Source organism: Monodelphis domestica, chromosome 6 (assembly GCF_027887165.1).
Source record: "Monodelphis domestica isolate mMonDom1 chromosome 6, mMonDom1.pri, whole genome shotgun sequence".
Taxonomy (NCBI): domain Eukaryota; kingdom Metazoa; phylum Chordata; class Mammalia; order Didelphimorphia; family Didelphidae; genus Monodelphis; species Monodelphis domestica.
Window position 1 is genome coordinate 1,776,941 of NC_077232.1, and position 15,839 is coordinate 1,792,779.

Genomic DNA, 15,839 nt, shown 5'->3' on the forward strand with positions numbered 1-15,839 from the left:
GGCATCTATCTTTGTCATGTTTTTGGAGAAGCAGGTGATCAACACCCCCTTAGTTTAGGGAGATGAGAGCCTAGAAAGAAGCCTCTGGGATCTTCAGGATTGGGTCTGCTCAGGATCCAACAGAGGTACTGTTGACTGTTGACTGTGAGAAAATTAGGACCAGAAAGAGAGAAACATGGCTGAGGCCAGAGCATCCATTTTCTTTCTTTTTCTTTTTTTTTAAATTTTAATTTATTTTGTCAATTTAGAACATTATTCCTTGGTTACAAAAATCACATTATTTCCCTATCTTCCCTCCCCCCAGTGTCTTGGGCCTGATATAAACTCTGGGCCCAGCCAGTAAACATGGATTAAACATAAAATAGGTTTTAGGTGGTTTAAAAAGATGATCCAGGGAGAAAAGTGTGTTGGGGAATGTAAATGTATTCATTAAACAGGGAAATGAGGAAATAGAGGAATGAAGACAATGTCAGTTTAAGAAGACATGTAATTAAAGGAGGAAATAATTAGAATTATAGTGATAAAATAAAAGCCACCATTTGCATATGGCACCTACTATGTGTCACACACTTTGTAAATATTTTCTCACTTGTTCTTCATAGGAACCCTGGGAGTTACTTGAGCTTCTTATGCCCATGTTATAGTTGAGGAGAGGGAGGCACAATTCCTGTGAAGTCTAGCATACTAGGCATATTGGCATCTGGGAAGCTAGCCCAATGTGATTAATGGTTTGTTCTGAGTCTGACAATTACCTATTAAGACTTCAAACTTTACCTGTGCCAAATAATTTCTCAAAGGGCATGGGCACATGAATTTCCTTATGATTGTTAGCTTGTTCCTTGCATAACTTTTGAAATAAGCAGTTTTTAAATGAAGAAATCTTCCACCATAAGCTTAGTTTCAGTTGATATCAATGATCTGGCCTTAGAGATTGCTGGCTTATCTAGCCCAGCAATCCTTAGTGAAAGGAGCTTCATTATCATACTGAATTACCATGCTTTAAATCTCTTGAGGAGTCAGGGATTAGGCTGTACCAAATTTACTTCTGTACTTTCAGAATTATCTCTAATTTCTGTTGGAGAAACAGTTTACCTGCTTTCTTCTACAAATTTAAAATGATTGTAATACTGCATTAAGTTGTCGTGGAGGCAGAGTTTGAAATTGAGGAGTGGGGGGGGAAGGGGGTAAAGATAAGAGTGACTGTCTGATCCTGCAGTAGCTGACGGTGGGGATTAGGGCATGGAGAGATAGTCAGATAGAGCCAAAAGGTTGAAAGAGGAATTCAGTTAAGTATTAATGAAAGTACTCTGAGCTGAGGCAGCATGGACCTGAGGCAGTGTGGCCTCTGTCAAGGCCCAGCCCATGAATTTGCCCATCCTTTGCTAGTCCCTTGGCCTATCCCTTTCCATACAATGACCATCAAGAGGTCGGACCATGTGTCTGGTAATACAATATCAATACATCAATCACTTCCCAGATGCCAACATGCCTGGTATGCTACAAAGTCCTAGCTAGTTTCTGAGATAGAATGAAAATGCACCACCACCAAAATTGTGATTTTTATAAATATCATCAAAATGTTGGTATCTTTATTAGGTGGAAAATAGGAAGGGACTTGTACAAGTTTTCTTGCTGAGGGATAAAAATTCTTGTTTTGGTTTTACCACTCTAACCTGTCAACAACATGCAGAATTGCCAACTATCCTGTGAAAGATTTGTTTTTCCTAAGTGATAACTAAACTTGGAGATCAGTGGCATATATCTTTTTTTTAAACAATGTTTATATACAAAACCATCTTTGTAAGGAGAGGTTTTTGTCTACCACTGGTAAGTTGGCTATACTCTCACTGAAATCACTTGATGACTAACCCAAGTTAGCAAACAATCTCTTGATACTCCCAGATAGAAGAATGGAAACATAAATAGAGGTAAGTTCAAATCAAAAAACAACTGTAGCATTGCAGTGGTCTGAGAAAGTCTCCTTTTGTAAAAATGTTGTGGTCAATGATGGTTTCAAAACAGCCTCCTCTCTGCCTGTCTAGTGACCTGGGTTTGCAAAGACTACTGACTCTGCTGCAAGGATGCAAACCCAAATAATATCTTGATCTTGTAATTATAAAGTTGATGAAATGCAATTGCAGGGTAACCGAGGAATGGGACTATTATGTTAGTGTGTAGCGGCAGCCAAGGAGAGTCTCTGGATGCCTGTGAGCATGAATGGCCAAACTTTCTGGGAGTTTGGAAAGAATTTGATGTCAAATTAGAAAACTTAGAAGAATGTGTTACACTTGGTGAGAAACAGTCAGTTTGAGGTTGTCATTGAATGTGCCCCAAGAGCATCCTATACCTGATTATAATCATTTGGAATTTCTGTAGGAAAAAAAGCCCATTACATTTGAAATACTTGTTGTCAAAGAGGAAAAATATTGTTATAGCAACATTGGGCCCTTATTTACTACTTAAGATGCCAGTAACGAATTTTTAGCTCAAATCTATTTGAACATTATCTCACAAATGTAAAGGGCTTATGAACCACTAATTGGGAAGGGCGTGAAAGGACTAATATTGAAGCATGCAATCCATTTCCTTCTAAAGGGTGATGGACTCAAGTTACTATATAAGACATTTTTTAAAATGGGAACTGCCATTTCTCTGCTTAAATGTATTTAGTAGAAGAATTTTATTTTAGGGAAAAGAGGCATCTCTTTTATCTTTTTTTTTAAATGAAAACTCTTACCTTCCATCTTGAAATCAATACTGTGTATTGGCTCCGAGGCAGAAGAGTGGTAAGGGCTAGGCAATGGGGGTTAAGTGACTTGCCCAGGGTCACACAGCTGAGAAGTGTCTGAGGCCAGATTTGAACCTAGGACCTCTCTCTAGGACTGACTCAATCCACTGAGCTACCCAGCTGCTCCCTCTTTTATCTTTTAAGACTTGGATAAATAGAAAAAAAGAGCACTGATAATTTCCTTTGATTTCAGATAATACAACAAAAAAAGTTTGAAAGCAATCACAAAAAAATTAAATAATGCTTTGAAATGAGCTAGATTTTGAGATAAGTATATGTTGTATTCATGCTCTCAGTGGTATCATACCATGAAGATAGGCAATGAAAATAAAAGCAAAAAGGAAAGATTGGAAGTGAATTCTCTAGTACTAATAACAGAGCATGTCCTATCTCAAGGATGGTCTCAGCTGCCAGGATTTGAGTCAGTGAGCAAGGTTACACAAGACTGCCAGTCTAGAGAGGAATTATTAACCTCATTGAGAGTTTGCTCTGATAGGCCTGGTATATGCATGCAATGTGAAAATCTTAAATGACAACTGGATGAAATTCTGTTACAATTTACAGATAGACTTATTGAGCTGGTAGGTAGATATATAGACCTGGATCTTGCCAGTGAATTGGCCAAAGACCTTTATGATGGTCTGAAAGGGGAAAAGGACTCTGGAATCAGCGAGTGAAACCTTTGGTTTCTGACACTAACATCTTAGCACCAGTTATCTCAGCCCATACATATTATGATTGCCTCTTAGATATTGGTGCTTCCAGATAATGTTGATGAATACACTTGATTCTGATTCTGATTCCATTGGTTCTCTAAATGTAGTAGGGATGTCAGGAGCAACTCTGAAGGTCCCAAAGCTTTCTCCTCAAATGGTATCTGTGGGACCTCTATCACTACAACATTCTTTTCTATAATGCCTGATTCCCGTATGAATTTGTTACGGAGAGATCTTTTATGTAAACTTAGAGCCACGATAACATTCTCTCAAGACAGTGCTATGATGCTAGAATTGTCTGAGGAATTTTTAAATCTATTCCCTGTACTTCTTTTAGACAGTCAGGAGATAGACAAACCTCCCACTTTTGAAATACCAGCTGGGCCACATCTTCATCCTTATATAGGCTTACTGAAATCAGCTGTTCCTATGCAAATCAAAACAAAAGGTGGCCCACGTTCTTGCAATCCTCTGTATTGTTAAGGGTAAATTTAGGGTTGTTGGCTGAATATATTATACTAGTGGTCACCAAGGATTAAAATTCAATCCCAATAAAATACTCCTCAGTTTGGAATTTTTATGGTAGTTTAATGACAATAGTAGGAAGAAATTAAGAAGAGAGAGAGAAAAAGGAATTGGATTTCTCTTGCAAGTGAGATAGGAGTTTAGAGGCCTAGGCCAAGGGTCCTTCTCAGTCTAGCTCCAGGGTCCTCCTAGGAGGATAGTGCTTTAGGAGGTAAAAGAAAAGAGGAATCAGCCTAAACCACTCACCAAGCACACTAAGAATGCTGCCACAAGCTCCCAATGCTGCAAGAGCCCAAAGTCTCCACAATAGAAAATGAGGGTGAGAGCCCAGCAAGATGAAGTGATGAGAAATATATAGACCATTCTTTACATCACTTTCTGTGTCTCACATGCACCAGTGGTGGCCTAAACTTTGCTTTTGGACAGCCTAGGGGGTTAGTCAGTTGTTTCTGATTTGTCACTTGCTAGCACACAAGGGTCATAGACCATCCTCCTCAACACTTTATCCTTAACTAGGGGTGTATACATTCCTGGTTGCTAGAATTCTAAGACTGAGCAGGGTGGAGAAAATCTAAAATTCAAAGTATCCCCTATCAAAACAGGCAATTGAGAGAATTAATACAGTGATAAATTCTTTAATTGAGCTGAAATGAATAATTCCATGTAAGTCTGAATATATCTAACTTGCCTATTAAAAAGCCAAAATTAGATGTAAATTCAAAATCTGTCTGTCAATTTGTACAAGATTTAATGGCTATAAATAGTCATGTCAACAAAAGACATACTGTGGTTCCAAGCCCATCCACATTATCTCCTCATATTTAACAGTAGTAGATTTGTGTTCAGCATTTTTCTCAGTACCCATTGATGAAGATTCCAGAAATATATTTGCCTTCACCTGGAAAAGTTCCTATGGACATGGTGTCATTTGCACCAAGGGTACATGGAAACCCCACTATTTTCGCAGATTTTAACAAAATATTTAGAAAATATTAAGTTTAAAGAAAGCTGTTTGATACACTTTGTAGATGATTTGCTCTTGACCTCACCAAATGCCATAGCAGGCCAAGAAAATAGCAGACATCTTCATTTGGAACTGAAATATGTAACTAAAATACCAGGGTGGTATGACTGGGTTATTCATTGGTTCAAGGAATGGGTCTAGATGGTTACTTTGAGCTAGTAATAGAAGTCACACTGTTTTGGGAAAGCCAACAGAATGTAGGTGACAGTCTAACAGACCCACTCCAGACAGATATTCTACACTTGATCTTAGCCAAAAGGCCGAGAAGCGATCCAGACAGATATTCTAATTTCACCCTACACCATATAAAATACTTAGGAATCTATCTGCCAAGACTAACAGAAGAATCTTGCTATCTCTTAGACACACTTTTGCATTTGTGACACAAGAATATTGTCCACAGAATGCACCACTTTACTCTCCTTGAATTGTATACTTTTAAGATCTCTATTTAAAATTTTTTTAAATTGACTCTATGAATCTGTGAACCCTTGAGGTAAACGAGTCCAAGTCCATTTTGTCTTTTCCCACATGAAAGCAAAGATCTTTTGAAAATCCTCATTAATAGCAATTGAGAAAAAAACTGAGGATAAGTCTGCCACAGTGAAATATCTTGCCTGGCTTGGAATGGAAGGAATTATAGCAGCTGCACTTGGTACAACAGGATGCGTCTTGATCACATAATCACTTGACAGCCTTTAATTATTGAATAAAAAGATATACAGGTCTGACATTCTCATCCAACTTTGTTTTTTTAATTGGAAAAATAGGTGTGTTAAATTCTGAAAAGCAGGGAATGATAATCTCTTGTTGGATTAGGGATTCTATTGGTCTTATTCCCTCAATTGCTTCTTTAGTCAGGAGTTTTTGAGGTATCCAAGAAAATGGTCCTCCCTTCTTACCCTGACTGTTGTAGCTGATTTCAATAAACTCACATCTGTAGAAGATTTTGATCGAAGATCTTTAGGGACAGCCACAGATATTGGATAAATTGAACTTAAGTCACCTTCTGTACTCACTGAATCTATGAAAAGCATTGGAAAGGCTTTCAGAGATTCTTCTGGAAGATGTATTGACATTTCTCCAGTGGGAGTCTAGTGGATAGTAGACCTTAGTTTACACAACAATTCAGAGATTTATTGGGCATTCTGGCATACAAGGAAATGCATGTTCAACAGATAATGGAAATAAAGTAATAATTTTCGGTTGTAATTTAGCTACTCTTTGAGGTTTTCCAGTAGCTTCTATTACTCCCATTGTACCAACAGCTCTACAGTTCTCAGGAAAACTGCAAAACTGATTTATTGGCTCCCATATCAACCAGAACATCATATATCTGGCCTCCAATAGTCACAGTCACATGTGATTCTGTGCTATTTGGTGGTTGGAATGTCTCCAACACCTGAGCTAACACAGTAACATCAGTACAAAGCTCAGTCATTTCTTGTCCTTCCAAACACACATTTCCTTGAATTGCATGATATTCCCAGGATTTTGCATCTTTATCACCATCATCAGATATACTGTGAATCTTGAAATTTCTCAGACTTGTGAATGTTAAAAAATTCCCCACTGGAGAATTTTTTATTGGGACTATTCCCCATTTTAAACAGTGAAGCTACTTAGATCTAAAATGTGAGAACTCTACTTAGATAAAAAATGGGAAGACCTCTACTCCACCCGTACTTAAGACTGCTTTAAGGGAGAAAACTCCTTGCTGAACAATGAAAAATACTTAAACCCATACTTAAGCCATGCCTATTTTTAGAATTAATACAAAGGGGTGCTAAGTACCTATAAAGGTCAGGCAACTTGTGAACTTACAAGGAGCAAAGAGGAAAAAACTTACTCAGAGATTCTAGCCTACTCAGGTGTGGATTACTAAATGGATTAGTCTACCCAGGTGTGAATTCAGAATGGGCTGTCCTTTGGAAAACATCTACTGTGATTGGTAGATGGAAGAACTTAGGGGAGGTGACATAGGAGAAAACCTCCTATATAAGAAAAGGACAGGCTGTGAGAAAGAGATCTCTGGAGCTCTCAAAAACAGTCTCTTGAGAGACAGGCTCTAAGGAGGTTGTTGAGAGAAGGACAATCTCTAAGGACGTCTCTCAAGGAAGGCTGACTGTCCCCCTGAATCCTCGCTTGAACAGATCTTATGGTGAGTGATTAAGGACTGACTGATCTTTTCTTTTAGGGCTTAGGCCTAGGTTGGCCAAGGCTGCCTGGGCCAGCCTATTCTTTTCTCATTTATTTCCTTTTTTTCTCTCTCTTTCTTTGATTCCTCATTGTATTATTAATTAAATTATCTATAAAACCCAGTTGACTTGGGTATATTCATAATTGGGAATATTTCCCTGGCGACCACCTTAAATATTTGATTTAAAAGAAGACACTGTGGTGAAAAACATATTTCCTGCGGTCACAATTTACTCACCCACTCTTTTATCTACTACAATTTAAGTCTTCAACCACTTTAACTCTTACAGTTTATGAGGCATATACCATTTAACTATCACAAAACCACTACTCTCATTGGTCCCTTTATTAACCTCTACCTTAGTTTCATTGTTCTCATTTTCAATCATATTTTCCTCATCCATTTTATGGCCTTTATTATTTTCTATTATTACATAATCATTAGAATTTTCAACCAATTTTACATCACAATTTTCTTTTTCCTCACATTATTAACATTACATTTCCATTGTATATTATATTATATACATATATATGTGTATATTATTATATAAATAATCACATTATTTACAGATTCATTAACTTTATTCTCATTACATTCAATATCATTAACCTTAAATAGATTTTTTCCATTGATTCATCAAACATTTGGGAACTCCAGGTACATAATGAACATGCCCCTTTGTTTTGATCTCCCTTATGATCACTAAGTACTAGATTATTTTGGTCTTGCTCCTGATTTCACCCAATCTTGCATTGTATTTAGATCTGGTGCTTGAGCTCCTTGGCAGCATGCATTAGAAGAATCATTTGAATTAATCTGTCCTTGATAATATTATTGTGCCATCCATTAAAATTTTGTCTCCATTGTTATTATTATTAATATTATACCCATTCCCCTATTCAGTTTCCTTGAGAACTGTTCCCTATAGCACCATCCTCTCACAAAAGGTCCAACACGATTACATAGATAACATCTCTGATCTCCAGATCTCTCTTCCCTAAAAACATACTGTTTTCTAGGTTGCACTGATTTTAATGCTGTAACAGATTTTACTTTAATTTCACTATGTTTTGCTCTTCCATTGGCCTCTTTCAATTGTCTTCTCAAATCCTCAATTATAAAAATCCTTATCGCCATTTGCTTTAGCTTTATCAGCTGTAAATACATATGTAGCCTTCCTCTTTAGTTCTTCTGGACTCCTTAATTTCCAGTCTGCACAAGTATTTTTGAAAATTGTCTTTACTACAGAGCATGCATTATTAACAAATAACCATTTGATGTGTGCTCTCATTTCCTCTGCAAGCACCTCCAACCCTAGTTGTAATTCCGCTGTGTTAGACAGACTATCAAAAAAAAACTTGATGGTGAGTCTCCAATATCTTGTTTGATCTTTTCAAACCTAGACCATGCATCTGGATGCTTAGAATTTCTCTCCATTACTTCAGTCATAGACTCTCTTCCCTGCTTTAAATTCCTATAATTTGGTACTTACTTTAAATTTATATCATCGTCATATTGTTCAGGCCATGGTGTTAAAAGGTCATTATTTATCGTCTGTTCAATGAGCTGCTACCTTTCTGTTTTTGTAAGCAATTTCTCCATAAGTAAAAAGAAATCTGCATAGTCTGGATCATTTATTCTAACAGCTCTTTAAAATTCTCTTAATACTTTCTTTGGTTCATCAAAAATTTTAAGTGTTCTATGCTTAATGGCTTCCAATTCAGGTGTATATAATTGCTTATGACATTTAAGATGTACAATTCCATGCACTGGAGAAATGAAAGACATTTCTCTTAAAGGGAACAAGGAAGCAGGATTTTTGTTAAGTTCCTCTGTTTCCCTTTCCAATCTATTTGGAGTTTTTGCTTTTATATCACTTCCCTCTGAATTTTCAACACCTAGAAAAGCAACATTCTTATAGTAAAAACCAATATTTTTACCATTAACATTATTATTCTCCAGATTTTCATTAAAACATTTCCCATCATTTCCAGTTTTGCTTCCATTAACAGCATCATTTGTTTCATCCCTGAATCCCTGAATATCCAAGTAAGCACACTCTTGATTTTACTTAGACACAATAATAATACATCTTTATTTATACACAGTTGTAAAAGCCATGAAAGGAATTGGTAAATAGGAACATACACGTTGCATTGATAGTCTCATAAAAGATCTTGAAAAATCACAACCAAGCAATGTATAACAATATCCTGGAGATACTTGAAACACCAGATATGGTATCCACATTAAATAATTATAGAACATTTCCATTATTCCCTGTACCATGTTGACAACCATACAAGAATAATGAGGAAACAACAGTTGATGTAGGAAGGTTTGGGTAAAATTAGAAGCCACAGTGAGAAAGTAAACCTGTGCTTAAGATCTTTTAAATCACTACTCTAGTACTAGAAAATGAACAGAAGTGCTAGCCTTTTAACAGACAGGTGTCAATCAGCTGAACTGGTGAATTTCAGCACTTGCACAGCAGTTGGTGAGATGGACAGCCGACTGTTTCAAGGCTGTGTGACTATAGTGCTGAACTGAACAGCTGTCTTGGTTGTAACTTGACTGACAACTGTATTCTCAAGCAGCCAGGTGCTCCTTTGATTGACATCTCCTGAAAGTTCAACAGCTTGTCAATTCCTTTTCCCTACTGAAACTCAATAACACTAAAGGTCACTCAAACCCAAGGATACAGCCTTACCCAAAACTACCCTAGGTTCACCCTTTTTGGCTCAGCCAACTGAAATATGTAACTAAAATACCAGGTGGTATGAGTGTGTGATTGGTGGGTTCAGGGGATGGGTTTAGATGGTTAATTAGGGCCAGTAACAGAAGTCACACTTTAACAAACACAGGAATTGAACCTATTTTTCACAGACAGATGACTCGGATGGTTCAGGAAGCTCAGTAGATGTATCAATCAGCCAGCAGGAAACAGGATAAAACAGGTACAGGTAGGATGGAAAGATATGGTTGGACAAAAGCCACAGAGAAAAAGTCAATTTCCTTAGGTCCACCCCAGAGAAAGACTAAGGTCTAAACCCAGTAACTGTCTCCCCTTCTCCTGTTCATTCGATAACCTTTCCCTACCTCTACATCTATTCTTTGCAGATCCTGCTCATATACTCAAATCCTCTCCTTCCTTATAACAGTTCCCCCATTTGCACAATGTTTTGGTATTTGTGCACCAATGTAAAGATAATTTTAGGGTTGTGACTTAATATCAAAATTAATTGGTTGCCAAGGGAAAATCCCAAAATAAAATACCCGTCAGTCTGGAAATTTATGGTAATTTTAATTAATATAGAGGGATGGATTTAAGGAGAAAGGGAAGAGGGTATAGGATTTCTCCTGCTTGGCCTGTGCCAGAGGAGGTCAAAATCTCCACCACTAGGTCTCTTAAGGAGATTAGAGGCTTTTAAGAGGATAAAGTTTGGCAAATAAAGGAGGAAAAACTTAGAAACTTACCACGCACTGCCACCAGCCACCCCTCTGCCACAAAAAGGTATCCAAGAAAGGAAGAGACGCCAAATATATAGACCTTTCCTCTTGTGTCTCCTCTAAATTTTCACGTCTACCAATCACATCAAAGGCTTTTCTCCAGGACTGCCCATTCTTTAGTTCTCATCTTCTTTGATTAGATTATATCTTGAGTTACATAACACTTTTTGTTAATTTCACCTTTTGTTAGTTACTTACTTAACCTTTTTGTGATTAATTTACCTTTTATAGTTACTTAACACCTTTTTGTAGTATGATCTAAAAATAGACTTAGCTTAAACTTCTAGCTACAAAGAGTACCTTCATTGTTCATTCAGGAGATTACAACTTTTTCTTCCCCATAAAGTAAGATTTAAGTAGGGCGGAGTAATCTAAATTCCACACTAACAAAGTTATATCCCAACTAAACCAAAATTCTTACCCAAAATAATAAACAGCCTACACTCACGTATCTTAATTATCTAATAATACCTTATTCTAGGGATTGAAATCAAGGAAAGGAAAAAGAGAAAAAATATACAATTAACAGTTACAAAGTTCAAAGTATGAAGTAAACATGCTAAAGCAGAATAAACAGAAAATATCAAAATAGAAATATAAACCCAAAACTTCGTGTCAACATTAAAACTATAAAAATTCTACTCTTACAAAATTATACAGAAAGATTCTATTACTATAGTAATGCATGAATTGAAAACTTAGAAAATTTTGAAAAAGTACAATAAATACAACATTGCATATTGCCCTTATATTTTTTATTTTTTTAAATGCAATGGGGGTTAAGTGACTTGCCTAGTATCACACAGCAGGGCATTATCCAAGACCAAATTTGAACCTAGGACCTCCTGTCACTAGGCCTCTCAATCCACTGAGCTACCCTGCTGCCCTCACACTGGTTTTTTTATGTCCACTTTTTGCCTCACTATCTGTCTCTGGTGTCTACTTACTTTCATTGTGGTCTGGTTAATCCCTACAAATCTCTGGCAAAAGGACCTCCAGTTCCCCAGGTAACTTGGAGAAAGGGATTAAGAATTCCTTTTACATACCCAAGGAAATAGTACATAAAGCAGTTTATGTTCTGACAGTGGAGCAAAGGTGATATGGTTATGGATGTGGATGTGTAACTATCTTTTGTGTGTATTTCTTTCAGAAGACGAGATCAGACCTGAAATGGAAGTGATACCAAAAGATATGAACCTTTCTTTGGAATATAGCGACCAACAAAGATTCATGAGTGGTGATCTAGATAAATTACCTTGGAGAGAATTCTGTGTCGATGTTCAAAATTCATTCCTTACTGAACATCAAAGAATGCATATTGAGAAAAAATCTAATGAATGTAATCAGTGTGGAAAGACTTTTATGCACAGGGCCAGTCTTGCTGGACACTGGAGAATCCACATTGGGGAGAAATCTTGTGAATGTAAGCAATGTGGAAAGACATTCAGTCAGAGATCCCACCTTGATACACATCAAAGAATCCACAGTGGGGAGAAGCATTATGAATGCAAGCAGTGTGAAAAGACATTCAGACATAGCTGTTCTTTTGCTATACATCAAAGAATGCACAGTAGAGAGAAACCTTATAAGTGCAATCAATGTGGAAAGACATTCAGTCAGAAATCCCACCTTGATACACATCAAAGAATCCACAGTGGGGAGAAGCCTTATGAGTGCAATCAGTGTGAAAAGACATTCAGTCAGAGATCCCACCTTGATACACATCAGAGTATCCATAGTGGGGAGAAGCCTTATAAATGCAAGCAGTGTGGAAAGACATTCAGACTTAGTTTTTCTTTTGCTATACATCAAAGGACCCACAGTGGGGAGAAACCTTATGAGTGCAATCAGTGTGGAAAAACATTCAGTCAGAGATCCCACCTTGATACACATCAGAGAATCCATAGTGGGGAGAAACCTTATGAATGCAAGCAATGTGAAAAGACATTCAGTCAGAAATCTGACCTTAATAAACACCAGAGCGTCCATAGTGGGGAGAAACCTTATGCATGCAAGCAATGTAGAAAGACATTCAGTCAGAGATCCCACCTTGATACACATCAGAGAATCCACAGTGGGGAGAAACCTTATGAATGCAGGCAGTGTGGAAAGACGTTCAGGCAGAGCTCCAGTATTGCAGTACATCAGAGAATCCACAGTGGGGAGAAACCTTATGGATGCAATCAATGTGGAAAGACATTCAGTCAGAAATCTGACCTTGATACACATCAGAGAATCCACAGTGGGGAGAAACCTTATGAATGCAAGCAGTGTCAGAAGACATTCAGGCAGGGCTCCAGTCTTGCTGTACATCAGAGAATCCATAGTGGGGAGAAACCTTACAAATGCAAGCAGTGTGGAAAGACATTTAGTCAGAGATCTCACCTTAATACACATCAGAGAATCCACAGTGGGGAGAAACCTTATGAATGCAACCAGTGTGGAAAGACATTCAGTCAGAGCTCTAGTCTTGCTGTACATCAGAGAATCCACAGTGGGGAGAAACCTTATGAGTGCAACCAGTGTGGAAAGACATTCACTAGGAAATCTGACCTTGATACACATCAGAGAATTCACAGTGGGGAGAAACCTTATGAATGCAAGCAGTGTGGAAAGACATTCAGTCAGAGCTCCAGTCTTGCTGTACATCAGAGAATCCACAGTTTGGAGAAACCTTATGAGTGCAACCAGTGTGGAAAGACATTCATACAGAGCTCTTACCTTGCTATACATCAAAGAATCCACAGTGGGGAGAAGCCTCATGAATGCAAGCAATGTGGAAAGGCATTCAGTCATAGATCCCACCTTAATACACATCAAAGAATCCACAGTGGGGAGAAACCTTATGAATGCAAGCAGTGTGGAAAGACATTCAGTTGTAGCTCCAATTTTGCTGTACATCAGAGAAACCACAGTGGGGAGAAACCTTATGAGTGCAAGCAATGTGGAAAGACATTCCGACAGAGATCCCACCTTGGTAAACATCAGAGAATCCATAGTAGGGAGAAACCTTATGAATGCAAGTAGTTTTGAGAGACATTAATTTGGTGCTTTTATCTTTCTCAACAATAGATAAATCACTATCCTGAGGAATTCTAAGAATGCAAATGTTAAATCAATACCCTTAATATGTCCTGTGTGAAGTTGGTGGAGAAGATTTCTATGAAAATCAGAACTGAGAGTCAGTGAGCTAGAGCTGAATATTCTATTACAAGGGAGACCAGGACTGAGGGGATTAGGTAGGCGGCCATCTTAAAGGAAGTGGGGGAGGACAGTTGATCAGTAAAGAGAGAAAGGAAGCATCCATGGTCAGTTAAATGCCTTTTGCCTCTGAAATCTCTTGAAAACAAGAGGTCTTTCTGAGGCAAGGGGCTACTTCCATCTGGGCTTCTATAGAAAATTGAATGAGTGCTGCCTGTCTGTTGTTTTAAGAAGTTAGGGAGTTCAAGGACATTTTATAGACTAAGAAATTAGGCCTGGAATGCCAAGCAGAATCTGCATTGAGAATATGTTGTTTAGGGAATGTTAAGAAGTATTAGGAAGTTCTGGTATATTTACATGGTATAGAATTAGCAATCTCCTTACTCTCCTCTCTACCTGTATTTCTTAAATTAAAGAAAGTTTCTGTTAAACTGCTTGCCTCACTTTGTTGATATCCTTAATTTAACCCTTACAGTGTTAGTGCTACAGTGTTACAGAGCCAGTTAAGAATTTGATTAACATGTTAATAACCTGTTCCTAGACTATCATAGGCAATTCAATATGATGTTAAACATTATGGCTCATGTAGTGAAGGAGGAGTTTCCAGGCTAACTCAAGCAATTCCCACTCCCTGAGAGTATTGATGTGGTACAACTCCCAGTTTCCATTTTTTTCAGGTTATCATTTGAGGGAGTATTTTTCTGATGTACCAAATTTACCAAATAATTTACCTAGTTCTCTCACAAGAAACAATGTAGAGAAAGATCAATTTTCACTCAATTTGCATACCTTGAAGATTGCATCTCTCAAACACCCCATTTTTTAGAGGAGTTGTCAGTAAAAAGGGAGAAAGATAAGATTATCTTGCTTACTAGTGAGGTTTGGGAAAGAGGAGCAGTTTATTGGCTTCCAAAAGATGGAAAATGTGATCTTAACATTGAAGCTAAACACTAGTTTGTGTCAGGCTAGGGAATCAGTACTCAAAGCCATTAGGGCATGTTCTGACAGATCAGGTAGCTGGAAAAGGTTTGACAAACTCAGACAAGAGAATGATGAAAATCCTTCCCAAGTCATGGACAGACTGGGAGAACTGGGAGATATACAGACCTAGATTTGACCAGAGAAAAGGATGTTAGACAGTTGAGAAGGCAGATTGTGAAAAACTTGCAAGGTGGACAAGGACTATTTCAAAACCAGGTTTCCTAGCTGTCTGAATGTGGACCTTGATGAATTGAGAGCAGCAGTATATGTGTATAATGAGCATAAAAAGAAAGATGACAATGATAGTGATTTAGTGGGAGCATTAAGAAAGGAGATAAAAGAAAGGGAAAACTTTTAAAAAGAGATACAATTTGGGGTAGCTATGGCCCCTTTGGAAGAATCTACAAACCAAAAACCAACATGTTACTTATGTGAAAAGGGGGACATTTAATGTTAAATTTTAGAAGTTGGGCTCAAGTATTTAGCAATGTTACACTTCTGGGTAAATATGGTGGTAGTCTAGATGTAGGATTCTTCCCCTCCTCACCATCTACTGATACAGACTACTTCAAAAGTCCCAAAAAACCAAATTCAAATGGATGAAGGGACTTTACAGTAGAGTGCAGCATTAAAAGTAAGTGGGATTTGGGCATTTCCACATTATAAGGGAGTGAGAAAGCTTCCACCAAAGTGCAAGGTGATCAACCCTTCCCCACCTCACCTACAGAGCCACCATGATCTAGAATCAGTGAGTGAGTGAGGGGCATCTCTACAGTGAATGAGGGCTACCCCTAGGTCCTTGGCAGCTCAAACCACCAAAGACCTACCCCTGAGAGCAGCTAGATCTGAGACCCCAGCAAACTGAAGAGCCCAGACCTTGGGCACTCACAG

The 15,839-nt window shown here is 37.8% G+C and overlaps 1 protein-coding gene across 3 annotated transcripts in view; it reads left to right on the forward strand.

Annotated features, from left to right (window-relative positions):
• LOC100016476 (zinc finger protein 260) overlaps positions 1 to 14,398 on the forward strand; it is a 35,154-nt gene extending 20,756 nt beyond the window's left edge. For all 3 annotated transcript variants that reach the window (XM_056801129.1, XM_056801130.1, XM_007497770.3), the window contains one exon: positions 11,917 to 14,398. In XM_056801129.1, the coding sequence (XP_056657107.1) occupies positions 11,917 to 13,793 (1,877 nt within the window). In that variant the 3' untranslated portion in view covers positions 13,794 to 14,398. The remainder of the gene's footprint in view (positions 1 to 11,916) is intronic.
• Positions 14,399 to 15,839: the final 1,441 nt, after the last annotated feature.